Source organism: Rhipicephalus microplus, chromosome 4, assembly GCF_043290135.1.
Source record: "Rhipicephalus microplus isolate Deutch F79 chromosome 4, USDA_Rmic, whole genome shotgun sequence".
Lineage (NCBI taxonomy): Eukaryota > Metazoa > Arthropoda > Arachnida > Ixodida > Ixodidae > Rhipicephalus > Rhipicephalus microplus.
The window spans coordinates 194,161,114-194,187,064 of NC_134703.1; the positions used below are offsets into that span (position 1 = coordinate 194,161,114).

Here is a 25,951-nt window from a genome sequence, read left to right on the forward strand (position 1 = left end):
GCTCTGCTCAGAAGCAGTCGTGAGCTGAGAAACACACTTTACCAAACAGCCAGTGACTTTGGCAGCGCCGAATATCGGAGCAGTGACGCCTTCGGGACCATGTTGACGTCACGCCTTCGTAACAATACAGATTTTACGGCAGAAAGTTTGGTGCCACCGATTTTATATGTGAATAAACTTCGTCGGGGCATGTCAGGAGTCTGTTGGTTTCCGCGCACCGGCAAGTATTGTCTCTCCGCTCTTACTTGCTCTCCCATAGCAACAGCTGCGGGTACGCACGCTTATCATCGTCCCTAGAAACAGGAGCTGGTGGTGCGGGTGAAGTAGCTGGTGTATTAGAGCTCGTCGGAGTTCGCGCGTGTGCAGAGTGAGTGTAAGAGAGGGTAGGTGAAGTGCTTCGCCATTCATCTCGCCGTTCACTCTCTCTCCTCCCTGCGCCCCACTCTGCCGTCCACTCGCTCGTACGTATAAAAAATGGAGTGAAGCCTGAGCCTCACTGTCGACCATTCCCTATCTGATGAATGTGTAAACAAATAGTTTCGGTACAAATCCTTTCTCGTCATTAATTCATGCCATTAAAATTACTACGTCACATACTCGTGGTGCAAAAATGCATTTGCGTTTCTTCACGATTGCCTTTGGGGAGGTGGTGGCAATTTTGTTTCGTTTCAGTAGTTCTAGACCCTTTGCTTTCTAAATGTGCAGATGCACTCCAGCTCGCAAAGTGTAATCTCATCATTTGGCTATGATGCTTGAACTGCAAGGAATTCCTTGCTACGTAAGCATGGGGGCATCGCAGGCCGCTGCATAAGTTTGTTTTTAGAGAGAACTTTTTTCTGAGACGAACAAATGAGTGAGTCTGGCTTAGAAAAGGCCGCAGATTTCAAATAATGCAAAAAGAAAAGAAAGTTTTTTTCCATAATGTTTGCTTACCTTGTCCCCTTAAGCATGTCTACAAGTACGATAACTTCGTCCAAAATTTTACTAATACATGCTAAAGAAAGACGAACACTCATTGCCATCGCAACATTTTGTACTTCACATGAACATGGAAATACTTTCAAAACAGAAATGAGAAAAAGCATCCATTGATACTTTAAAATACTGCACACGTGTAGACGGCGTAATGTTATGAGGTAACGCGCCTCTACTCGAGTGGCACCAGCACCCCCATCGACTTGAAACAGACTCCTCCTGGCAGAATCAAACTAAGCCGACATCATCTATTGTCCAGTGACGTTTTGCGGGAGATACGTCATTCTGCAGGAGAGACGCCTTTCTGGTGGAGAGGGATGCCCGTCTGCAGGAAAGAGACGCACGTCTGCGTGAGAAAGACGCCACGTCTAGCCCTTCTCGGTGGCGTCCATTAACTCCTGCTTTCTGGAGCTCCTTCAGTGGGCGAAGCTATGGACGACGTTGCTCCGCTGAGAACGTCTTCACCCGACGCAACCACTTCCGTAGCCCCAGATTCAACCGAAGCCTGCGCGTGTGGTCCAGCCTTGGCTTCGTCGTTAAACTCGGCCTTCGCTTGATGCTTGGCCTGGTGTTTAGCCTGAGCTTTGACTTTAGGCTTGGGTGACCCATTAGCGGCCACTCCGCTTGGCGACAGGGGCGCAGAGTCTTTGCGCTTCGGCCGCTTCTTTTGTTCGCCTCGCGTTGTTGTTGGATCTTCGTGGTGCTTCTTCGGCGACTGCAGCATCGCGTCAGCAGGCTTGAGCGTGTAAAGAACGTTTGACGGTCCACGACTGCGCACGTCGCCCTGGCCCTGCAATAGAATGCCCTCGAGACTTATGCCTCGTGTGTCGGGCAGCAGCTTAAAGGCGGTCATGCCACCCGTGAACGTGACGAGGCCCGACAGTACCACCAGCAGCGCCAGCGATCCGGTATTGGTGCCCAGGATGGTGAACAGGCTGATGATGCCGAGCGCAGAGGCCCAATGGAAAGTGCAGACGCTTCCGAACTCAAAGCCGTTCTTCCGTAGCGGAGCCAGCTCGACGGCGAGAGTCCATGACGCCGGACCGAGGCCGAGAGGGAAACCGATGCTGAAGATCACCTGCGATCGTCCGCACGCACGTATGCCTCAATTCATGGGATAAGTAACGTTGAGTTCTTTGTCTTTATCTAAATTATCAGGCCTCTGGCTGCAGTTATCGACAGTAAGAAATGCCAGGGTTACGCGAATATGCTTGCATATTCGATTACCTTGAGGGACACAAAAGTGTTTGCAGCTTTAAAGTTCACTCCATGATCGAAATTTCTCCCAGTAAGCCTTCAACTTACGTACTTGATAGTCGCGATGCTATTGTATGCTACAGCGGTACCTGATCATATGCAAACAAAATTTTCACTAATAACAAGCAGAGGCAGCATGAAGCAGCTGTGAGTTTTATCGATGGCTCGAGGGCGCACGTGCATTCTATAGTCAATTTTCGCATGCCTGAACGATGGCATTTGTTTAAAAATATCTAATATCAGCACTGTTCCCTTTGTCTCGACCCTGTATCGAGAACGTCCCTCACCTCAACTTTTTGTGTGGACACGAGAAAGTCATTATTGGTGCTGCGCTATTGGTTAAGCATGCACTGCGTATGAGTGATGATCGGCTCCAATTTTTTAGTAGCACGGTGTCATTTTCTACTCAAGCGGTGACGCTATGGTAATCTCTGTGCAGTGGAGAAAGAATCTCAAGTGAAGACTTTTCTACAAGATGCGGAGGGGAGGGGTAAGAGGAGAGTGGTAGTGACTGCAGCTCACCTTGCAGACTACGGTGAGACGAGCGGCGAGGTGCGTGTCCATGGCCTGTTCGTAGTGCGAGACGCTGAAGTAAACGTCACCCAGGGCCACCATGCTGCTTGTGCTAATGACCACGGAGACGGCCAGTGGTTTCACGCGTCCCACGGCGTCCAGAAGCTGAGCAGTTATGGCTGTCATCGCGAACTGCGATCACAGTCAAGAGAGAGAGAGAGAGAGAGAGAGAGAAAGAGAGCGAGAGTGATTCGAGAAGGAGAATATAAAAAACGTGCAGAGCTTAAGGACAATTCGTTTTGAGCAGAATATCTGTTTGCAAGAACATTTTGTCAGCAAAAGTTTCAGTATGCTGTTAGTTCACACACACGCCGCGAATTATCATTGTTTAGCATCGCACAAGAGAAATCCCTCATCGGCACTACCTTAGAAGTCACGATCCAATGCCCATATCTACGTGGTGGCCAGTAAACGGTTGTGCGGCGCGAGCAGTTGGTTTTTTTCAGCAAGAAACTCGTAAACCGACGCGGTCTGCTTCAGCTTTGCGAGGCAAGAGAGAAAGAGTGAGGGAGAGGGGATAGAAGTGGGGAGGACGCACATGTGGAATGCAGATGTAGAATGCCTAGAGGAGGAAGAGGGCGAGTGAGTGTAGGCTAGCAGACGCTTCCTGCGTAAGCGTTGCGAGGCGAGAGCGAGAGAAGCGTAGGAGAGCAGAGAAAAGGGGAGTGGTTGCGCATGCGCGGTAAGGGCGTGTCACGCCGCACACCAGACTGAGCTCGATCATAAGCTGCTTCACATCTAATAAATTGAGCCACTTCACGTGCGTTGTGCATGCCACAATGACTCAGAAGAATGAGAAGATAACGTTCGTGTGACGTAATTTATATTGATGCACATGAAGGGATGTGAAAGGTAAATGAGGCAACACCTGTCATGATACTTTACTGATGTGTTTACTGATCAGTTCAGAAACGCCTGTACGATTCCTGGACACGCGACCGCATTTAGCGGAAGGGGATAGGAAACACACACATACACCCACGTACGTTTACTACGCGTATAAAGCAAGCTCGGCTGTAAAAGTTAAGCTTGTGTCTCCGATGCGGCGTGCCTAATAACCGTAACGTGGCTTTCGGACAGAAAACGCACCAGAATTTGTTTTTGATGATAAGCGTTCTTTGGGATCCCAAATAGGTGCAATAATTATTTAAAGAAGCGTACCTGCAGCGGTGCTCTGCTTCAGTTTTTAGGGGCGAAACTCTTAAAGGCGTGGGTCTGTCCATCTCTTGTATGTATCAAGTTTAATCGTCCTTGGTATGTACGCACATGACCGCCTGTAGTTCCACCTTTGCCAACTGCCCGCTACTTCGTTCATGCAAACGTCCCACTACGCGCCATCACCGATCAGCCACTTCACCGTCCATAAAGCGAATGCTTTTTAGAAGTAACCAATATGAAATGGAAGATGTTCGTGCACTTGTATCTACATGCACGTCAAAGAACCACAGAGTGTCACACTCTGTCCATCTCTTGTTTGTACGTGAACGCCTATATATGTTTCCACCTTTGCAAACTGCCTACTACTTCGTCCTAGCGAACATCCCACTACGTCCATCACCAATTCACCACTAAACCGACCATAAAGCCGTTTTAATGAAGAGTGAACGGCGTGTAGCTACCTCTTACTAATAATGAAATTTCTTGTAAATGCACTGTTTGTCACGTCTTTGATGTTTTAGAGGGCGATCTTCGCGGATGGTTCATGGTTTAGCGATGAAACCCTCCAGTCCTTCGCCCCACTCATCATCAGTCACTCCGCGTATATGTAGCGACGTTATTCTTGAAAGTTGTATCGTTAGGCACCTTCTGTGACATATTTCTTTTAGGTTTTTCACTATCTACACTCTGGCGTGAGTGCGCAGACAAAACGTGATACATTCCGTTTTCTTTAAAACTTACTATAGGGGAAAAGCGTTGTCCTGTTCGCATTTATTCGGTTATGGTTACCCCGATTTAAATTTTAATGCCTTAAATATTATTGTAATAACGCAATGTGAACACGACAGACTCAAACTGTCTAAAACAGTCATGTGTTTTGAGTGGCACCACCACAATCACGCGACTATTTAGGAAGGCCCTTACGCAAAATATTGTTATACACCAGAACACAGCTCAGTGCGTGCTGCCATATTAAAAAGCGCGTCGCACCATCTGCTGCAAGCGCGGAGAAGCAACACTGCACTGCCACGCGAGAAGATGCTCCGCAAATCAAATCCGAAACTTTACAAACCGAATCTAGCTGTAAGCATGTTTGGGCTCTACCTCTACTGGAATTTTGTGCTTATTTCCTGTGAAACGTTAAGGACACCTTCCTAGGAAGTCCGAAATGTCTACAGCACGTGCATTGCAGACTGCGGAAGCAACTTCATTGGGTACGTACCATCGCAATTGAAGAAAAAAAAAACGCGAACAGTGGGGAGCGTTGCTTGCGACTCAGTCAAACAGCGGCGTGCCTTGGCTGTGGCAAAGCAGAATTTGTGCTGTATGGGCCGGTTCACGCTAACGGCAAGCATGCCTCGCCGTTTGACGTTTGACGTTCTCAGGCAGCCGTGCGTGGTTATTTGCGTTACGCACGTCTCCCGTTCTTCGCCGTTCAAAAAATGGGTCCAAGAGCCATTTTCGTGCCGTTTACCGCTTGCCGGAGAGTAGTTTAACCTATAAGCGACGTAGGAGCGACATGGCTGAGCCGCGTCGTCGTCTTTCGCCTCTCCGCATTGTCTGCGTCTGCCGCGGGACTCTTCGAGCTGCTTGCTTATTGTTCAGCGGTTTTCATGGTATGTCGTGCGTGTTGTTTCCGGACTATGTTCCAAAAGCGAATAGAACATTTCCGCCTATCAGGTATTAAAAAAAAGCTCACAGCAATAGAAAATGACGTCCATAAAGCAGGTGCTTGGACAAATGGCGGTAGCAGCGTTAGCAACAACAAACAAATGTAATATGTATGCCATCCGAGATTTTGGACGGCTTGTTTAGGCCTAGGAAATGAATTATTTGAGGATGGTTCCCAAAAACGGTGCCGAATCTATTCGAATACCGTGTTGTCGAAGCTAAAGGACTTGAGCTTTAAGCAAATAGAACCATCATTTCGAAGCTTACGAGCTACAAAAGCGCACGTCGGCCGCTTGATAGATTCGAGGCGGTTGAAAACTGCATTTGAATGGGCAGCCATGTTTTTCGGTGGAGCTTGCCATGCAATTCAAAGAGCTCTCTTGCGGACGGCGCCGGTCTACGGCACTGCGTCGTTATGGCATGCTAGCCGTTAGAACGAACCGGCCCTAAGCCAGCGTCAACGTAGCGCTATCTCGCTCCAACTTGTGCTCATGCACCGAACGTGTTTATCGATCGCTTGTTATGCCGGGCACTCGGAACACCCACGCAGTGCGAAAATTCTAGCCAGAACAGGATTTTAAAATGCTATGTTGACGCCGGCCTAAAGCACATATTCGCCTAGTTGCTGCCAAGGCATGTCGCAGTTCGACAGAGCTTTAAAGCCATGCTTTCCGCACCGTTCACGTCTCTTTGAATCGCGATTGTACGCCGTTGTACTAAAAGTGCGCGATGTGTGCATCCACGCGAGAGTCGTAATATATCCTACTATTGACACGTGGCCCCAGAAAGAGTACGGCAATGATTTGGTGCCGCATACTAGAGGCATACTGAACGCGAATCGCCGCTGTATAGCGGAACAGCTGGCGTCGCGCTTGAATGAATGCAATAATTATACTTACTCGTACACTTTCACTGGGCTCATAGTTTTTCATGCCGATTGCAAATATATCCACTGACAATAGAGCTCAGCGTTTTTCGTGGCGGTTGGTAATCTGTGCAATCGGAAAACACCACATCGGCACAATTGCCGCATCGTGTTGGGATCTTGACAGACAGTGCTATGTAATATCTTACTCTTGCGCTGGTTATTTTCGCATCCGCGAAGGGCGCAGTAGGGCCCAAGCGACTTCACGTAAGCGAGGTACAGTTGGCATCGTGCTTGAATACACGCAGTAAGTGTACTTAATCGTGTATATTTACTAGGCTCGTTGTCTTTTTTATTGACGGCATTTATCCATTGGCGACGAAGCTCGGCGCTTCTTTTGCGGATGTAAATCGGTCAAAAGGGAAAACATAGCACCGGCATGATTCCCGCGATGCGCTGTGAACTTCCCAAGCGCTGCTCAGTAATCTGCTCTTTTTGCGCTGGTTGTTGTTGCATCCGAAGGCGGCGCAGTGGTACCCAGATGACTTCTTATAAGCGGGCGCAGCGTGAACAGGCACTTCTTTTTCGCATTTTATTTAAAGCCCTAAAGTCACTGCTTGCGCAGTTCAAAACAAATTATGGTGTCTCTAAGAGCGAGAGAATACCGCCGAAGGCACCTGCGTGCGAGATAGGCGTGCTCTCGTGTATACACTGGAATACGTGAGTTAGACATTTCCTGTGTTTGATTGTGGACAACTTAAGCAGACTTTTTCATTATTATTTAATACGAACGATCGGTCAAGAATGTGTTGATTTCTCGTAAGCCTAATGGAGAAACAATGCTCGTTATATGCAAGCTAATAATGGTTACAACCAAACCTGAGCAACTGCCATTGATACCTAGGACACTGAGTGCCACGAGATGCCAGAAGGCATGTTCTAGACTGCTTCGCAGGAAGCCACTTTGGCGGATGCACGTTTCTCAAACTCAAAGATGCGCCCGCATTTGTGCTTCAGCGCTTGCTACAAGTATCGAGTTGCTTGTCGTTCATCATGTGAGATTCCATTTTTTTTCACTTTTGCACTCGTTGCTTCGACTTTGGGGTGAAACTGACTTTTTCGTAAACGCGATCGAGCTTCGTGAACAAATGGACAACTGGCGTGCGTGTCAGTGAATAGTTGGACACCGTTATTCGTACATAATCTGCCCACCTGTAGGGAGGCCAATAAAAGAAGTGTGTCGTCCGAGTCGTACCCGAAGCCTGCGTGAAGTGGACTGCTCGCATAAAGGAGGACGGTGTTGACGCCGGAGAACTGCTGCACCACAATCACTAGCACGGCCAGCATGTAGTGAATCAGGGGCGTTGGTGTCTTCGTGTAGATGGCCTCGATTTCCTACAAAACGTGGTGCGCCATGTTAAAACTCATGCAGTGCGCACAGTGAAAACATTAGGGAATACCAAACAATGCATTTCGAGTACAAGATAAATGATGCTTAATCGTTTCCTAAACCAACTGCCGACTCGCTGGTCGCGCAATCAAATCTCGGCTTTGGCGGCCGCTTTCCAACGGAGGCGAAAATGATTGATGTACGTGTATTTAGTAATAAATGCACATTAAGGGATCCCAGACGGCAAAATTTGTGGAGCCCTCCGTAAGAATATGCGCTGGTTTTGAGACGCTCAACCCCGGCTAGTATTATTATTTCCAAAACGAAACTATATTTTCAAAGTCGCCGTGTACGTCAAGGCAACAAGAGCTACAGCAATAGTGATGAAAAATTTTTAACAGGGAATGCCACTGAACCCTAAATTCTGACTAGATGATTTGCGTTCCTCAGGTCAACGTTTAGAATTCACCTGCCCTTTTCGAAAATTATTGTAGGGTTCTTCTTTTTCTTTCTTTCTTCTTTCTTTCTTCCTTTCCTTCTTTCTTTCTTTCTTTCTTTCTTTCTGTCCTCCTTTTTTCTTTGTCTTTCTCTCTCTGTAATGCTTGTTCTGTGACTTGTCATAAAGCTTTCTTGATCACTTGAAATCATTTTTTTCCGGATACCTATACAATCTCGAATAGCCCCCAATGCTTGAACCCTGGTCTTGTTCATGATATGCAGTGTGTCACAGCGTGCACGATAGGGCTCCGTACAAGTTTGAACTTGATTTGGAGGCTTATGCGTTCTTACATTACATGGTTAAAACGCTTTGAGAACATTGGATTGCTAGTGTATGCGAACAGACGCTATGTGACATAGAGACAGCATTTTCACGAAGACCAAGGCGATGTATGAGTCATGCTTGTTGAGGACTAAACCGTGGTCACTGGTGGATGGATGAAGAAACGTGCTTATGTGTAAATACAGCGGTGGATTCAGGTACCAGTCATGTACCGATGTCTACCAATATATTGTCTAATAATAGGCAATACTTCTGTCACACTTGCTTATGGGCTATCATTGAGAAAAGAAAGATGGTAAGCAAAAAAGTTGAAAAAGCCATCATAAAGGATGCAACCTTCTTCGGTGCCATTCGTATGCTGGTACAGATTACCATAAGCCAGTGTGACATGCACAGATTTTATTCTTGTCGTATGTTCTCTTGCACAGAATGCTGACCGAAGGTCTGGCTTCAACTCTCGGTCACCACGGTCATGTTTTGATCGGGTCAAAATACAGGAGAGCCTTAACCCTTTATTGACGAACGTTGCTCACAGACAACATAGCGGAAAATATTTTTTTTGTTCACTTTCGGTTTCGCGAGCTTCTTTTTCCCTCCAAAGTCTCCCCATGTTACTGCCACATGGATGTAAGGCACCCTCTGATTTGTAACTAAGAAATCGACGAAAAGAGGAAAGAAGTTTGGCGTGCAAATCTCTGCAGAGCGCTCTACGACGCGACTTCAGCGTTCGAACATCTGTTTCCGGGTAAGCATTCGCTGTTCTCTCTCTGGCTTTTTGCAATTGCTTGGAAAAATGCCTCACTTTCCTCGTTGTCAAATTATATAAACGGCGCTGCTTATTTGGGCCTGTACGGGCGCGTGAGGTGCCCGTACAGCATAGTGCAGTGAAACACAGCATAGTGCCTGGTGTTGCCTACAGGCAACACCAGGCACTATGCTGTGTTTCTCATCCCGCTGAGGTTGCGCTGTGCAATTTTGTCTAGTAGCGCGCTCCTCTGCCTGCACTGCTTCCATTATCGCTGCACCACCTCACGCAGGACACGCAGACAAAGCAACAATTTCGAAGAATGGACCCGGGTGCATTTTATAGAAAATTTGCCGCGAAAGTGCCCCTGACTAGAGCGATGACTCTGACCTGAATTCATCGAGCGACGAAGAGCCTGAAAACGCTGTTTTAGCCCGGACAAGTAAGTATTTATTTTGTTGTGTCAGTCGGAACTACGCTATCATTCGATTGACGATTAAAGTACGGTCTCTTGCATAATAAAGCGCAGCGGGATGGAGGTGAAGGAAGGGGTTGCTTGTATTACAAAAGGCTGTGTGGCCCGGCGCTTCCACTTAAGGCTGTCGGCATCTCTCATGGCAGACGCTTCAAGGTGTTCCCAAGTTCGGCAGCTCTGCGTGGGACGCTGATAGTCTGGCATTCCGTTTACGCTTCGCAGCAGGCTGGCTCTGTGTGTTTCAAACAGTGTCATTGTTTAGGCCAGCTAGCGAAACAGTATTTCCGTAACTTTTTTCTTTAGCATAAAATAGATTTCACTAAACACAGAGAGCACTGATGAAATTTACGAGAGTAATTGCTATTTTTAATTTTGTTGGCTTTTTCTTGCACTTTGTTGATACCGCAACCGTTTTCTGTGCAATTTTTACAGCACCGCCAGCTGACAGTGAGGATGAAGAGGTATCAGGAGCTCCAAGCACGGCCAGTATCGACAATGCGCTTGGAGAAATCCCCAAGCCTTCGAAGGATTCTACCACATGGACGGCTGTCCGAGGCTCCTCGAGTAATGCCATGCCTGAGTGGAAAGACGTACCACCCTACCCATCCCCGGTGGAGTCTCCCACCACCTATTTCAGAAACTTCTTTGACGTGACATTCCTGTCTCACATCCGTGAGCAGTCCTCCCTGTATAGCGCTCAGAGGGATCCGAACAAAGTGGCTTCAATGACAGTCAATGATTTAGAGCAGTTCATCGGAACAGTGCTCACTATGTCGCTTAAGAAGCTGCCTCAAACACGCATGTACTAGTCGCAGAGGTTCCGAGTCAGTCAAGTCGCCGACACCATGACGAGAGACAGGTGGGAAGAAATCAAGCAATCGCTGCATTTTAGTGACAACCAGGAAGCACCAGACCAGAATGACCCCGAATGTGACAGGCTTTACAAAGTGCGGCCCCTGTTGGACCACCTGGTCGCCAAATGCCGCGAGATACGAAAATCTCAAAAGCTATGCGTTGATGAGCAGCTGGTACCGTTCAAAGGCCGCAGCTCATTGAAGCAGTATTTGCCCAACAAGCCCAAAAAATGGGGTTATAAGTTTTCCTTCTCTGCGATGAACGCGGAATAGTGTACAACTTTGAAGTTTACACAGGCAAAATTCTTTCTCAGCAAGGTTTCCCCGACATCGGCGCAAGTGGCAACATCGTCCTGCGAATGGCGAGAATCGTGTCCCGCGGTCTAGACTACATCTTGTATTTTGACAACTGGTTTTGCGGCGTGGACTTACAAGTAGTCCTCAAGAAGGTTGGAATCAGTTCCGTAGAGACAGTACGCGAGGCTCGCCTAAAAGGATGCAAACTTCCATCCGACAAAGATCTGAAGAAGAAAGGGCGTGGCTCTTACGTGGAAATGGCGACCACATTTGAAGGGGTGAGCCTGAGGATTGTCAAGTGGTTCGACAACCACCCCGTGACTTTACTGTCCACGTTTGCTTCAGCTTCACCCGAGCAGGCCGTGAAGCGCTTCGACAAGAAGACCCGAATGACTGTGAGCATACCCCGCCCTGCTATTGTCGGCATCTACAATGAATGCATGGGAGGTGTTGATCTTATGGACATGCTTGTGGCACTCTACCGCATCCTCGTAAGGTCAAAAAAGTGATACATGAGGCTCTTTTTTCATTTATTAGATGTAGTGGTTGTCAACTGCTGGCTCCTCTACCGCCGAGATGCCACCGCGGCTAACGTGCCTTGCAAGCACCTAATGACCCTGCTAACATTCAAAGCAGACATTGCCTGCACGCTGAGGCAACAGGGAAAGGTATCAACACCTTCGAGGAAGCGACCATTGAGCCCATTAAAAGTCGAGAATGAATTGCAGGCGAAGAAGCGGCGCGGGCCATCTGCTCCTGTTCCATGCAAGAAGATAAGTCTCGACACTATTGACCATCTCTCGATGTTTTCTGCAAAGAAAGGCCGTTGTAAATACCCAAACTGCACAGGAATAACGCGAGTCATGTGCAGGAAGTGCAACGTACACCTGTTTTACTCCAGGAAACGAGTGCATGCACAAATTCTACACTAACCCGTAAGAAACACGCAGTGAAGCCTACCTTATGGCTCGTGCCTAGTGTTGCCCACAGGCAACAAGGCTGTATTTTAGAACCTATACGCAATTTTTTTTCTTTTTATGAAATATGCTTAGTATTGTTGCAACGATTGTAAATATGTAGAAAATAAATATTTTCTGCAAGTATTTTATTGTCTCGTCAATAAAGGGTTAAGAGCTGTCACCCGCGTTGCACTCCGGTGAACACCTATCACCCAGACCGTGCGTGTTAAAGAACACCAAATGGCAAACATTCATCTGATGTTCTGGATTGTGATTTATTTAAAAGCATACGAACATTTTCAGTAAGTAAAACTGTACAACATATTATGATCATTACTGAGAATATGCGTGGCACGCATTGGTACCATTCTGAGGGAAAATCTGTGCAGCAGACGCTTCTTTGTGCTTTACTCGGCCACACGTTATGCTCAAAAACGAAAAAAAAAAAACCAGGGAGTTCAACGTTATTTCTCCTGTAGAATGGGGTTCACCACACGTTTATGGTTGTTGCGGCTTATAGGAACAGCTGTTACTTAATTGATACCGCACTTTTTCCACATTTAATGCTACTTTATAAGATGAAATTTCTTTTCAAACCCACTGTGGCGTTTTTGTTTCTACGAGTCACGATGGAACCTTGTCACATCTACATATCGTTGCGCGGAAACGGAAGCCGTTCATGCATGTGCTCACCTGATACTCGGCGTCCGCATCGTGTGCCTTGCCTCGAAGTATTATGAGCGCCTTGTGCGCTTCCTCGTGTTGCTCGGTCTCTAAAAGCCAGCGTGGTGACTCCACTGCCATACCAAGCAGCAGAAGCGTCGTCACCGGTGGTATGGCACACCACAGGGCCAGTTGCGTCCAGTCTGCGAACTTGCCAAGGCAGTACATGAGGAGCACTCCAGCGGCCACGCCCAGCTGATAGGCACCGCACTGCAAAGAAAAAAAAGAAAGACGAGAGGCTGGCCACCTTGTGTACAGCTTTCGCTACGTACTTAAGTGAGTGCCGCACGTTCAAGCAACAAATACGTTTAAATGCAAATGCATTTCTTAGTCAAACTATGTAAGGCATCCGGCGTTGTCCGCGCCAGTGTCCGTGCACTGGCAGGTGTTATCTCTTTGCTCTCCCTCCCTTTCCCATAGCAACAGCTGCGGGAACGCACGCTTATCTTCGCCTCTAGCAACCAGAGTATGTGGTGCGAGACAGTGGGGCAGTGCTTCGCCGCTCCTCTCGCCGTTAGCTCTCACTCCTCCCTGCGCCCCACTCTCCCGACCACTCGCGCCTCACTCTCAACCGTTTGCTGGCTGCGTGCCTCTCAAGGCAATGACAGAAGTCAGTGAAAGCGAATGTCTGACGGCAACGGTACCCTTTCTCGGCGCAAAAAATGCATTTCCTCACGACCCCCTTGAGGGAGGGGGGGGGGCATTTTTTTAAATACTGCGCAGTCGCTCGATATAGATGCATTTGAAAGACACTGCCCTAATTGGTATAAATCGCTTTTGTGGTTTGTTGATCCGCTTAGACAACCACGCATGCTGTCAGCTGTGGGGTTGTTGAGTGTAAAAGGGTCAGCATAAAGAAGAATTATTTGCACTAAGGTCAAAATCAACACAGTCCACACGGCGTACCACACGTCGGCTCAACCGTAAAAAGTACCATTCATCCGGAACTACGGAAATCGCTGAACCATCGCCTTCAACAACTCGTGATTCAGATGTTTACGATTTATCTTCGGTTATACCCAAAATTCTTTCTGTGTTGTCCGCGCCCTTTTTTGAGTGCAACTTCTGAGACAATCTCAATTTCAAGTGCTAGTTCATTTCAGGCATGCAAAGTAGAGTTGATTAGGGCACCGGAAAAGATGCAAAAAACAAAACAAGCAAAAAATAAAAAAAAACCTGAAAAGGAGCCTGCCTACTACGGAACAAGAAATCTAACTCATACAATGAATGCTCATCGTTGCAACAAACAGTGCCAGAGACGAACAAAAAATATGTAGAAATAGGCGGATTACGTATCGATTTAGTTGCTATTTTGTGTATTTAAGTAAACACCAACAGCGAATAAAACTAATGCTTAAAGTTGATGCCGCATGAATGCATATTAACCTATAAATATAAAGCAGTGGTACTGTTGGTGACGGGGTGAAGATGCTGAAGAGGGGGGCAATGAGAGTGGAAATGTCAGCATTAGTTTTTCTCTCCTTCGTCATTCGCTGTACCACTGTTTTCTAAGCATGTGATGAGCGACTATAGCCTCGTTTCAAACACTGTCGTAGGTGAAGTAGCTAGAGATTGATTCTGTAACTTTTACGAATGATTCTGGGAGACAGCGCAGCTTTTGCCCATAACATGTAATGCTAAGTGTAGAAAGTTGATGAGACACTTTTTGGCGCCATTACTGCGTAAATACAAAAACATGCTCCTGAATATATAAAACACAAGGAGGCTCTGAATTATGCGAAAGCGCCCTGGGGAGTTATCTTTTGAAAAACCATTGCAAGGCGTAGGTATACTCCTGCCAGAAACATAAGTCCGACATCGTTCATAGCCCCACCGTTTTTTTACAAGCGCGTCATTGCAAACTAGAAAAAGTTTTAGTTAAAAAGTTGCAAGATGAGTTATAATACTCTGAAATACGTGTCATTGATGTACGGCTTAAAATAATGCTTTTCAGCAGTGCACATGAATGTGGCTGAATACATTTGAAGGACGTGAAGACATATTGCTTTTCGCGAATTTGACAATCTTCTGTGGAAACCTGAAATAAACACATAACAAACCAAGGTGAGGCACGGCACTGTAGGTAACTTTTTTGCATGCCTTGTTTCTTTAGCTCTTCAAAACTGTTATCAGTCATACAGTAACAAGACCCCCCCCCCCCCCCCCAAATTTAATGTATTAAAAGTTTGATTGATTCATTGATATGTGCGGTTCAACGTCCCAAAACCACTATATGATTATGAGAGATGCCGTAGTGGAGGGCTCCGGAAATTTAAACCACCTGGGGTTCTTTAACGTGCACCCAAATCTGAGCACACGGGCCTACAACGTTTCCGCCTCCATCGGAAATGCAGCCACCGTGTATTAAAAGTTTATTGGTTTAGTGCATTGTATGTCTGTAACTGGCAACTGCCACCGTTTCATCTCATAAGTTTCTCAGCGCGGAGCGTATGTATACATGCCGATAGTAGTCCACAAATAAGTTAATATAGATTGACGAAACAAATAGTTATCGAAGCTGAGCGCGCAACCAAGAAGTTGTGGTAGAAAGAATTTTTCGTAAGGGCATTCAGGGCAAGCTTTGCTGGGTCCCGTTGTTCAGGGTTTGATTGCTTCTGTGGCTTCTTGGGCCTCATAGAATCAACAAGATCAGTGTGAAGCGCTGTTCCTACACACCGTTTTACCACGGTCGCTGGCGGGGGACACCTCGGCGATGTAGGCGGGCACCACGAGTGACACGATGCCCATGCACAGCCCTCCGAGCACCCTAGCCGTGAGTAGATGGAAGGAGTCTGCAGAGGCGGCGGCCACGGCTAGCCAAGAGGCCAACGAACCGAGGCAACCCAGAGCCATCATCCTGCGCCGGCCTAGCCACTGCACCGCAAAACAGCCGCACAGCGATCCGAACACCGCGCCCAGCAAGAGAATCGAGTCAAACCTGAAATGAAGCAAAAGCATTTAACAGGAGAAGATCGGCCACGTGGTAGCCTATGGTTAGCTGGTAACTATTTTTTTCCATTTGTGCCTGTATACTCTTCTGTGGAAATAGTATTCAAAATGAGGAAGACAACTACAGTCTAAACAGCGGTCTTTGCAGCAATACACCCGATCAGCTAATAGTTGACGATTAAGATCATTGAGGCAAGGTGCGAACGATATATACAGCATTTTCAGCTGGCTCATCACACAGTTATTCGAAATGACTTAATCTCGTTGTTCTTTCCCAGCCTTACACTTTACTAGTATCTTGAGAACTGATAACTAACAATTGTGACTTAAGCAAACACAAATTGAAGGAACATTGTGTGAGTTATTTGATCGGTATACGAAACACTGGATACTGACATGCGCATTCTTAGGCATTTAAAGGACAACTTCTTAACGACGACTGACAGAAAAAGTAAACTACAGGACAGGACTTGCATCTTGCTGTTCTGTCTCCACCTTTCGTTCTTGTCCTGCTGTCTTTAAATATGCAATAATCTCGAAAAAACGCCAGTTTCTCCTGCCAAAACACAGAGCAGTGTCGCGGAAATGTCCTACGGCTAGCACCAACGCCGACTAAATTTCCAGGCCGAAAGGCTGCCGCAGTGACGTCAGAGGGTGGGGGCCCAGTTACGCCGCGAACGCGGCGGAAAGCCTGTGTTTCGTTCACGTTTTAGAACAAACGCTCCCGCTCTCGCAGCTGCTGAGGCTTGATGGGGCCGTATAAAAAATGTGCAAAAAAAAAGTCTTACTGAGCATGCTCAGTTGGGCAACTGGGTCCCCAACCTCCGACGTCACTGCGGCAGCCTTTCGGCCTTGAAATTTAGTCGGCGTTGTTAGCACGCCTCTTCCCTCTACCGTAATCCCATCCCTCTCCCTACTGAGTTACGAGTGACGAATGAAAGGCGCGTTACCAAAATATTTCCTTGTCACTGATTCGGAAATCGTCAGACGCGTTGTCTCGAGTGCTTATGAGGCTGCGGGCCGCGGGCAGTGAGTAGCCCACGGTGGCGCCCACGCTCAGCGAACCGGCCCACGGGGCAGCGATGGTGGCGAGCCGTTTGGCGTCCACTGTGACCTTGCTCTCCTGCACCGATGGTACGTGCGGTTCGGCTCGGCTGCGTGACGGGGACCAGCGCATGGACGTCTCCGGGCTGAAAATGGGTGAAGCCACGTGGGCTGGCCCCGCCGTATCCGCCAGCGGGCGGGCATCGGTGGTGAAGACCGCAGTCGCGGCACGTGTGTCGGTCACTCCGACTGTGCCCCATAGGCTCGTGGACGGAGAAGCCTGTGACCTTGAGGTTTGCATCGACGACGGAATCACACTCACTGCTCGATGAGGCGAATGAGCCGTCCGCGTTGTTGTTGTTGTTGTTGTTGCCCCTTCGCACTGGCACATACCCACTATGGGGGATTGGCCATGAAATCTAGAAGTATCCTATATGAGATATATTAAAAGGTTTATCCTTAATGAAAAAACTAATGATGTAATAGAAAATAATAATTAACTAAAAAGGAATATTAAACTAAACAAATAATTGAAGATTGAATCAAGAAGAGAAAAGGTGAGGTAATACTACAGTGGAAGACAGAAATTTTGAGTAGACCAGACAATCGAGCTTATCTCACCCGGTCACAATCAAATGAATATGCAAATTTCATTCAAAATTAGACAAGTGTCTTCAGAAATTTATTTAAGCAGCCATTATTATGACATGCGCTTTGATTCTCGAATGAAATTGCATACAGCATCGAATACGCTCCTGTGGCAATGTCCCAAGCTAAAGGCACCGAAACTTAGAACATTATCTGCAGTTAAATTTAAACCTACTGCTTGAAACGGAACAATTAAAAGTCTTTTCCTAATTAATGAATAGTTTTTACATGTTATAAAGTAATGCTCTATTGTTTCCGTTTCTTCACAGAATGGACACAGGGGGGATATCGCCAGACCAGCTCTGTGCAAGTAAAAGTTTAATGGAGGGACACGACATCGAAATTTGGTTAAAATAACTTCTAACTTTTTAGATTGACTCCACTGAGGTTTCCAGGGGTATGTTAGGTGCTGATAGTCCGTATATTTAGTAATATTTTCCATAATATCCGTATAAATAGCCCATTTTCTATATCTGATCGACACTATGTGTTCCGATTCTGGTAGTACCGAGATCACAGGGCCATCAAGTGTGGCTTGAGATAGTGAATCGGCTATTTCATTCAACCGTATGCCACAGTGTCCCGGGACCCAGACTAACTTCAGGAACTTCACATGAGGTGGAACTAATGTTTGTAATGTCGCTAGAGCTCTTGATTGTTCTGAAGCTGTGAGAGTAGTACACAGCGAAAGAGAATCAGTAATTATCATTGCACTCTCTTCGTTTGAAGGAAGTTTTCGTAGCGCTAAAATAATAGCCAGGAGCTCAGCTTCGAAAACCGGAGTGAAGTCTGGTAGTCTTACCGAGAATGACCAACCGAGGTAATCTGAGACGATTCCTACTGCTGCCTTTTCTTTATTCACAGAAGCGTCTGTGGCTATTATGTTCTTTATTTCCGCATGAGCTATGTAGTCTTCTAACCTGTCATTTAAGTAACTCGAAGATTGAAACTTAGATAGTGGGGGAAAAATTTCATCACATTCTATCGTAATATTGTGATTTAATGCTTTGGTTCCAATTACCGATCTGATATCCACCTTTATGCTTTCAAGTTTCTTTTGTACAAAAATAATCTGGGGAGTACGAAAGCGTGGCCAGTGAGCGAGGAAGAAGGCGTCGGGGTCACTAATAAAGGCATATGCAGACCGTCTCGCTGATAAGCCGTAAAATTTCAAGTATGTTTGTACTGTTAAGATACGGAATCGGCAAAGAATAGTTGGTATGCGAGCTTCCTGATATAGTACATTAATAGCGACATACCTGGGGAGTCGCAAACACAACCGTAACGCTTCTCGCTCTAATAGAACTAACGGTTTAATTTTGTACGTAGGGCCACCCGAAAATAATATACACCCAAATTCGAGTATTGGGCGCATGTACATTTTATATATCATTAATAAGGTGTGTCTACGTAACCCATATTTTCTGTTGCTCAACCTTCGCAATAAGCCTGAAGCTCGTTGTGCCTTTGCCACGTTATAGTCTATGTGAGGGCTCCAGTTAAGCAAGATGGAAAACTGGGCTAGTTGGTGAGCATTCATCGTGGTCTATATATATATTCTTGTGTTTTCAATAAAAATTTCAGTTGAAAGTCAGCGCTGTACCGTGTCCTTCTATCGCTTCTGTCCGGGTGTTTCGCGCTGTTAACCACGATGAATGCTCCAGTTAAGTTTCTCGTTATAAATAATGCCCAAATATTTGATAGACTCTACTTGTGGAATCGGTTCCTGATTATAAAGTACTGAAATTTGAATAGAATCTGCTATAGGGAACACCAGGAGCGCACTTTTACTTATGTTTAGAGACAATGAAATTGAATGCAGCCAAATTTCAAGAGAATACATGTACTTTTGCAATTTTTGATGCAAAGAATAAATGTCACTATCTGCAACGAAAAATGCAATGTCGTCTGCATAAATGTAGACAGTGATATCTCGTTCAATGGGAATTGAGCTCATCAACACATTGAATAACAGCGGAGATAGGACCGCCCCTTGAGGTACTCCACGTTGCTGTTTGAATTTAGATGAGTGACATCCATCCTTTGCACAATAAAATTCTCTCGATTTTAGAAACTCTGCTACCCAATCAACAATATAACGCGGAAAGTCACATTCGTGTAAAGAATTCAATAAAATTGAGTGCTCAACGCTATCATAAGCTTTAGCTATGTCTAGTGTTACTAGTACCGCGTATTGTCGTCTTTTTCGGGCAAGCTGTATTCGGCTCTCTAAGTCGGCATGAGCACACCAAATTGAGCATTCGCTACGAAAACCTATTTGAAATGGTTTCAATATTAGCTTGTCAGCCATCCAAACTTTTATTCTATTATTGAGAACTCTCTCTATAATTTTGATCAGGTGAGATGTTAGAGAGATTGGTCTGATGTTGTCAATGTTAAAACCTGACCCTTGTTTTTTTAATATGGGAATCACTCTAGCTATTTTCCAGTCATGTGGTATCCAGGCATTGCTTAAGGAATAGTTTATAAGGTTGAGGACGTCGCCGGGTGATATCTGGAATAAAATTTTAATCATAGGAACTGTTATACCGTCAGGACCAGGAGCCGAAGAGGGTAAGTTTCTAATTACGCTTGACATTTCGGACAATGTCACTTTTTCGTAGTCAGTCTTTATAGAGGACTTTTGCCAGTTGATTGTCAAAGTCGACGAAAATCTGTTAGCTAAACCTCTTCCGATTGCCTCTAACGAATTAGTCATTTCTTCCGTCGATAACCTGTCATAATCAGAGTTAGCTAGAGACGGCAGAATTTTGCGCGATCTCATATATCGGAATAACGCTTTCTTATTTCTAGGTTTGGAAAGAAAGTCGAAATGTTTTTTGTCATAGTCTTCTTTAGCTTTAGCCACGGTGCGCTTAAATGTAGCAGCAATAAACTTGTAATCTGCCCAATTTTTGGGGGACTGATTATGAATTAGCTGCTTCCAAGCCGCTTGTCGTCGTCTATGATCACGAGAGCACTCAGAATTCCACCACTGGCTACAAGGCTTTCTCGTATCAGACTCAATAGAAAATTCTGCTTTTTTGAACGTTCTTTTAATTACCGCACTTAATTTCATGGCTTTATTTTCATCGTTGTCTTCAGTGGGGGTAGTCAAAGCAACTTCTAGGTCATTTTTAAATTTGGAATAATTGATAAAGGTTCGAGCTTGGGAGTAAGATGGAATAATGGGGCAAGAAATTTCAAACAGTACTGGTAAGTGGTCACTGTTGGTGGCGCAGTCTAGAGTAGTCCAAGATACGCTAGAAATACCCGAGCTTATAAAACTCAAATCTAAGGCAGAGCGGGATCGGTCTCGGATAAATGTGGGAGTTCTAGCGTTGAGGCATGATAAATTATGGTCTATAGACCAGTCCCACAAGCGTTGTCCACATTGATCAGTCCTAAAACCCCAACTAGTGTGGTGAGAATTAAAATCTCCAACCATAATTTTTTCTGTGCACCACGAACTAACAGCCATGTCTAAACATCGCGTGTCTTGTACACCCAGAGGAAAGTAAAGATTTACCAGAGAGAAGGGAGAGCATCCAGGCAAGGTGATGTCTAAAGCGAAAATTTCACATTCGGGGGATATACTTTTGTACGAAGTTTTGATCTTTGAACTAATTTTATTATTGACAAAGAACGCTAAACCTCCACCTTTGGATGGGCGATCCAGGCGAAAAGACCGGAAATTAGGTAGGTAAAACGAATTATGTGCTGACAGCCACGTTTCTTGCAGTGCAATAATGTCTGGATTGAATTTACAAGATAAATACAATAAATCTGTACTAGCTGAATGAATAGATCGGCAGTTCCAATGAAGAATTTTGATAGAACCTATCATTTTGACAGAATTGTTTCGGCAACTACCTTATCTAAAATGCTGTCTTTAAGAAAATCGCTCTTCGATAGGTTCTCCTTCTGGTATTTTTTGTTTTTTGAATGTTTTTGAATGTGAAATGACGCCGTCCGCGTCATTTCCACGCTTCTTCTTCTTCTAGGGGCTATCTCTTCACGCGATAGCACGAAGCGCGTTCACCGAGACACGAAACGATTCTTTGTTCGTTTGGTTCCCTGGACTCATGGCTCACATTCACTCAGGGGGATTGCCCAAGAAAACGTAGTGCATGTTTTCTGTGAGCAATCTAACCGTGTGTATTGAATTTGTATTATAATATGACTGATGTAAGGAAAACCACATAAAAAGAGAGGAAACAAAATAAGAAAAAAGTGGAAAAGTCAAGTTCAGAAATTTTGAGATTTCAGGTGTTGTGAGTACCAATCAGCTACGTTTACTTCACCTCACCATTTAGAATTTTTCCGCATAATAAATAATAATTATTTGATTGAAGATCACAAAGGTATACGTTTGGATGCCTGAATGTAATCGCGAATGGCATTGAAAGCATCCCTGTGGCAATGTCCCAAAACTGAGGCACCAAATCTTAGTGCAGTTTCCACCGCCATTGTAACGCCTGTTTTCATAAATGGAATAACCAGAAGCCGTTTTCTAAGTATAGCGTATTGGCGACAGTACAAAAAATAATGTTCAATTGTTTCCATTTTGGCGCAGAATGCGCAGAGGGGTGATTTTGTCTGACCAGCTCTTTGTAGATACAGGTTTAGAGGGGGGGGGACACGACATCGGAATTTAGTGATTAAAACTTCGAGCTTTCTGGACTTGTTCCAGTAGGGTTGCAATGGAAACTTGAGGTGGTTATATCCTGTCCATGTAGTTACTTTTTTATCATATCAGTGCAGATTGCTGATTTTAGATATGCTGTAATATACTCAACATCTGGCAGTACGGAAAAAATTGGGCTATTAAGTGCGGCTCGTGCTAAGTGGCCAGTTCGTTGTAGTTGCGCATGGTCTGATTATGATTATGATGCACTCATATTGCTGGCACTCGCCCACGCAGGGGGATCGGCCTAGACACATGATGATGATATGTGGGGATTAAGGTCCCATAATCACCATATGATTATGAGAGATGCCGTAGTGGAGAGCTCCGGAAATTCCGACCACCTGGGGTTCTTATACGTGCACCCAAATATGAGCACATGGGCCTACAGCATTTCCGCCTCCATCGAAAATGCAGCCGCCGCAGCCCGGATTTGATCCCGCGACCTGCGGGTCAGCAGCCGAGTACTTTAGTCACTACACCAGCGCGGCGGGGTGACCAACACCCAAGCGGCAGAATTTTTAAGTTAGTTGGTTATTATTTTTTTTTTGTGAAATACTGCAGGCCAAAAAGGCCCAAGCAGGAGGGGCACAAACACAAACACAATATCAGTACATGAGTGACACAGCTTCACTAAAATACATCTGTGTAAGAGGAGAGCGAGTAGAAGATAAACATCAAAACAAAGAAAGCACGCGATCAGTACATGAGTAACACAGCTTGACTAAAATACATCTGTGTAGGAGAAGAGCGAGTAGAAGAGAAACATCAAAGAAAAATCAAGTGATATTGGGAGGGGGGGGGGGTCAAGATTCACAGAATTAAACATTGGGTTCATCAAGATCGAAGGTTTGGAGGAAATCAGAAGGCAAGTTATTCCATTCTGTTACAGTTCTCGGAAAAAAGGAAAACTCAAATAAATCTGTCCGCGCAAAATACGGAGTTAAAGATCGGACATGAGAATGACGAGTTTGCCTGGTCGAAACTGGGGTAACATAATGTGATGGTTCTAGCCCAAGTTTATTGTTAATTAGTGAGTCCAAGAATTTTAGACGGAGAAGCTGGCGCCGCGATTGTAGCGTCTGGAATTCGTTATCTCGCATTAGTTCCGTAACTGATGTACCACGACCATACTTTGAGTAAATAAAACGCACTGCTCGTCTTTGAATCTTTTCGAGGGAATATATGTTAGACTTAGTATGCGGATCCCATACAATACAAGCGTATTCAAGCTTTGGACGTATTAAAGTGTTATAAGCTAATAGTTTCACTTGCGACGGGGCGTCTCTGAGTTTGTGCCTTAAAAGACACAGTTTACGGAAAGCCGATGACGAAACATCGGCAATGTGTGCATTCCAGGACAACTTATTCGTTATCGTTATACCTAGGTATTTGTATTGACTGACTTCTTTTAAGGGTTGGCTTTGGATTTGTCCTAAAGTATCCAATAGAATACGTGTAAAAAAACAAAAAAAGTAAATAATGTATGAAAATACGACACTAGCATGCGGTCAAGCAATCAGATAGTCTCAGAGCCAAAAACAATAAAAATAATTCCTATAAATATCCAGAGACTTTAGGGGAGGATGTTTGGTTAGCGCCCCCATGTGGCCTAAATAATCGGCATAGGAGGCGCTCCACCACGCATATTATTCTGTACAATATGAGGCACGCTACCGCACTCCCGTGTTAGAAGAAGTCTTGGATAAATGGGCACCTTCTTAGTACAAAATGGCTGACCTTGTTAGTTAGAGAGCTAGGGATGGATTTGACACATGGGGAGATACAACAGCTCATGGGTCACATCGAAGGCAGTTTGGTGGGGCGGTTGAGATGGCAGAGAAATACACCTCAAAAGTTGATTCCAGTCGAAATTGGTGTAATTTCGGCTGATGGGTGACGTGAAGGCGCGCATGATCCAAAGTTACACTCGAGCTGCACAGCGTGTAATTTTCGTTACATAAAGCCCACGCTTGCGGTTTCATGAACGACTACAAAATACTGACTTTCGTTACACATTTGCTTAATTTCTTCCAATGCTAGAGACACGTGTACTTATATTTAGGGGCACGTTAAAGAACACCAGGTGGTCAAAATTTCTGCAGTCTCCCAAGACGGCGTCTCTCATAATCATATTGTGTGTTTGAGAGACGTTAAATCTCCACAACTATTATTATTTCAACGAAAGCTGTATACGCCTATAGGCGGAACGAAAAAAGCGTTCACCACGAGAAATGATATAGATCCCCATTGACATCTTCGTCAATTACGTCGTTCTCTGCGTTGCACCCAAGCACGCGCGCCGTGATGAGTGCCGTCAGTGACGTCATTCATCCTTTCGCAGCCGTGCAGCCGAAGCAGCGGGTAGCCCTCTTAACGGAGTGTTTTCGTTATAGAAAAAAAAAGAAAAAAATTACGCCATCTCCCACTAAAGATAACCATGTGCAGATGCGAAGAAGCGAGCGCTAACGCTTACACTGACGGCGATGGCGATGAGAGACACTGATGGCGATGAGAGACAGAGGACTCTGATTGGGCACAGAGACCTGCAGCTCGCTTTTATCTAATGCGCACGCTACAAATATTTATTGTTCAACAATGCACAGAAGGAATTTCCCAACACCACTACCTTAGAGGAGAATATCCAAGGGGATCTGAAGAATCACCTGAGTATGGAGGAACTCGGTATCCTTCCGAGATCTGTCGACCCTCCCTTTTGAATGAGCCAAAAGTGCGAAAGTTCAAATCCAGCCGTCAGCTACTACTGCGTTCCATCGGTTAGGATGGATCCTGGCATCGCGTCAAGGATGGTCGACAAAGTTGGGCCGTGTTCTCGAACCAGAGGCACCTACTTTTATGTGTTTGTTGTGTCACTGAGTGAAAAAGTGCACCCATACCATAAATGTATCAGAAGCAGCTTATGATGATGTCTTGTTCAAGTCGTGAGACTGTTAAATTCATTTTGAAAGTTTTAATGCTTGCATTAGGTCTGCTTTAGAAAAATAAGCCCTGTGGTCTCTGAATGCCTCTCAACATCGCGACTACAGCTAAACCTGAGGCCTGTTACGCTTGGGAGTACAGACCGCACGTCATTGTCTCTGCAGAGGCAATATGTGTCAAGGCCAGCGAGCGAGCCCACCTGACGCCATCATCTCAACGACGTCATCTAAGCCGGCAGTGCCAGTGTGTCTCACGCAACGCAGGGCGAGCTCCCTAAACTTATGGGCCCGATAGCAGCCCGGTGATGCAATCGGCGTCATCCAGTCTGGCGAGTCTTGCGCAATGCGTGGCAACATCACTCGCTCCTAGGTGCAAACCAGTGGTGGTTCCTGACTAAAGGATTCTGACATCGCAGCCAGTGGCAGTTCTCATTGGACGTTGCTGACGTGAGGATTCACCCGGGGCCTGTAAAAAAAAAAGCCAAGCGGAGCGTCGCCAAGCAGCCGACCTTTGCGTCAAAGAGAAGAGCATCCGAAGACATCTCAGCTCTTCGAGTCCCTAAGTTGCCGGCTCCGGTGCCGAATATGTAACGCCTCTATTCTACGCTGTACATAAATCTTGCCTAAACTCACCATCACCTTGTCCGCTCGTCTATCAGCTCTGCGCAAAAGCACCAGCGAGCTGAAAAACGCGCTACGGAACAACCTTGGCAGCCCTTGGTCTCGGTGCACTACGCAACAGTGTCGGCGGTGGTGCGATTCGTAACAGGCCACGCGTTAATCATCAGCGTCAGCCTGCACAATCTAGCGTGCCGCTCGGCCGATCATCACTTCCCTTTCATTTTCAACTTCCTCCAGGCCCCGAGCCCGTGCGGCTGGTTAATCAACTATATGGGTGGATGGTATATGTATACTTGTCAAGTTATGCCAGGACATGCCATGACCTAGGTAACCAAGCCAC

General features: G+C 45.8%; 1 protein-coding gene across 1 annotated transcript; it reads right to left on the reverse strand.

Moving 5' to 3' along the window:
- Window positions 1-1,015: 1,015 nt before the first annotated feature.
- On the reverse strand, window positions 1,016-16,849 carry LOC119159600 (solute carrier family 2, facilitated glucose transporter member 8). The gene is made up of 6 exons (XM_075893224.1): window positions 16,623-16,849; window positions 15,400-15,661; window positions 12,694-12,933; window positions 7,712-7,894; window positions 2,755-2,937; window positions 1,016-2,053 (listed from the first exon to the last, which is right to left on the reverse strand). The coding sequence occupies exons 1-6, from the start codon at window positions 16,847-16,849 to the stop codon at window positions 1,367-1,369; spliced, it is 1,782 nt and encodes a 593-aa protein (XP_075749339.1). The 3' UTR covers window positions 1,016-1,366.
- Between the last annotated feature and the right edge of the window lie 9,102 nt (window positions 16,850-25,951).

Coding starts and splice junctions, on each gene's coding strand:
- LOC119159600 (XM_075893224.1), bottom strand. CDS start 16,849: ATGCGCTGGTCCCCGTCACGCAGCCGAGCCGAACCGCACGTACCATCG. Junction 15,662..16,622: donor AGTGACAAGGAAATATTTTG/GTAACGCGCCTT, acceptor GCTTCATTTCAG/GTTTGACTCGATTCTCTTGC. Junction 7,895..12,693: donor ATGCGGACGCCGAGTATCAG/GTGAGCACATGC, acceptor CACGTTTTGTAG/GAAATCGAGGCCATCTACAC.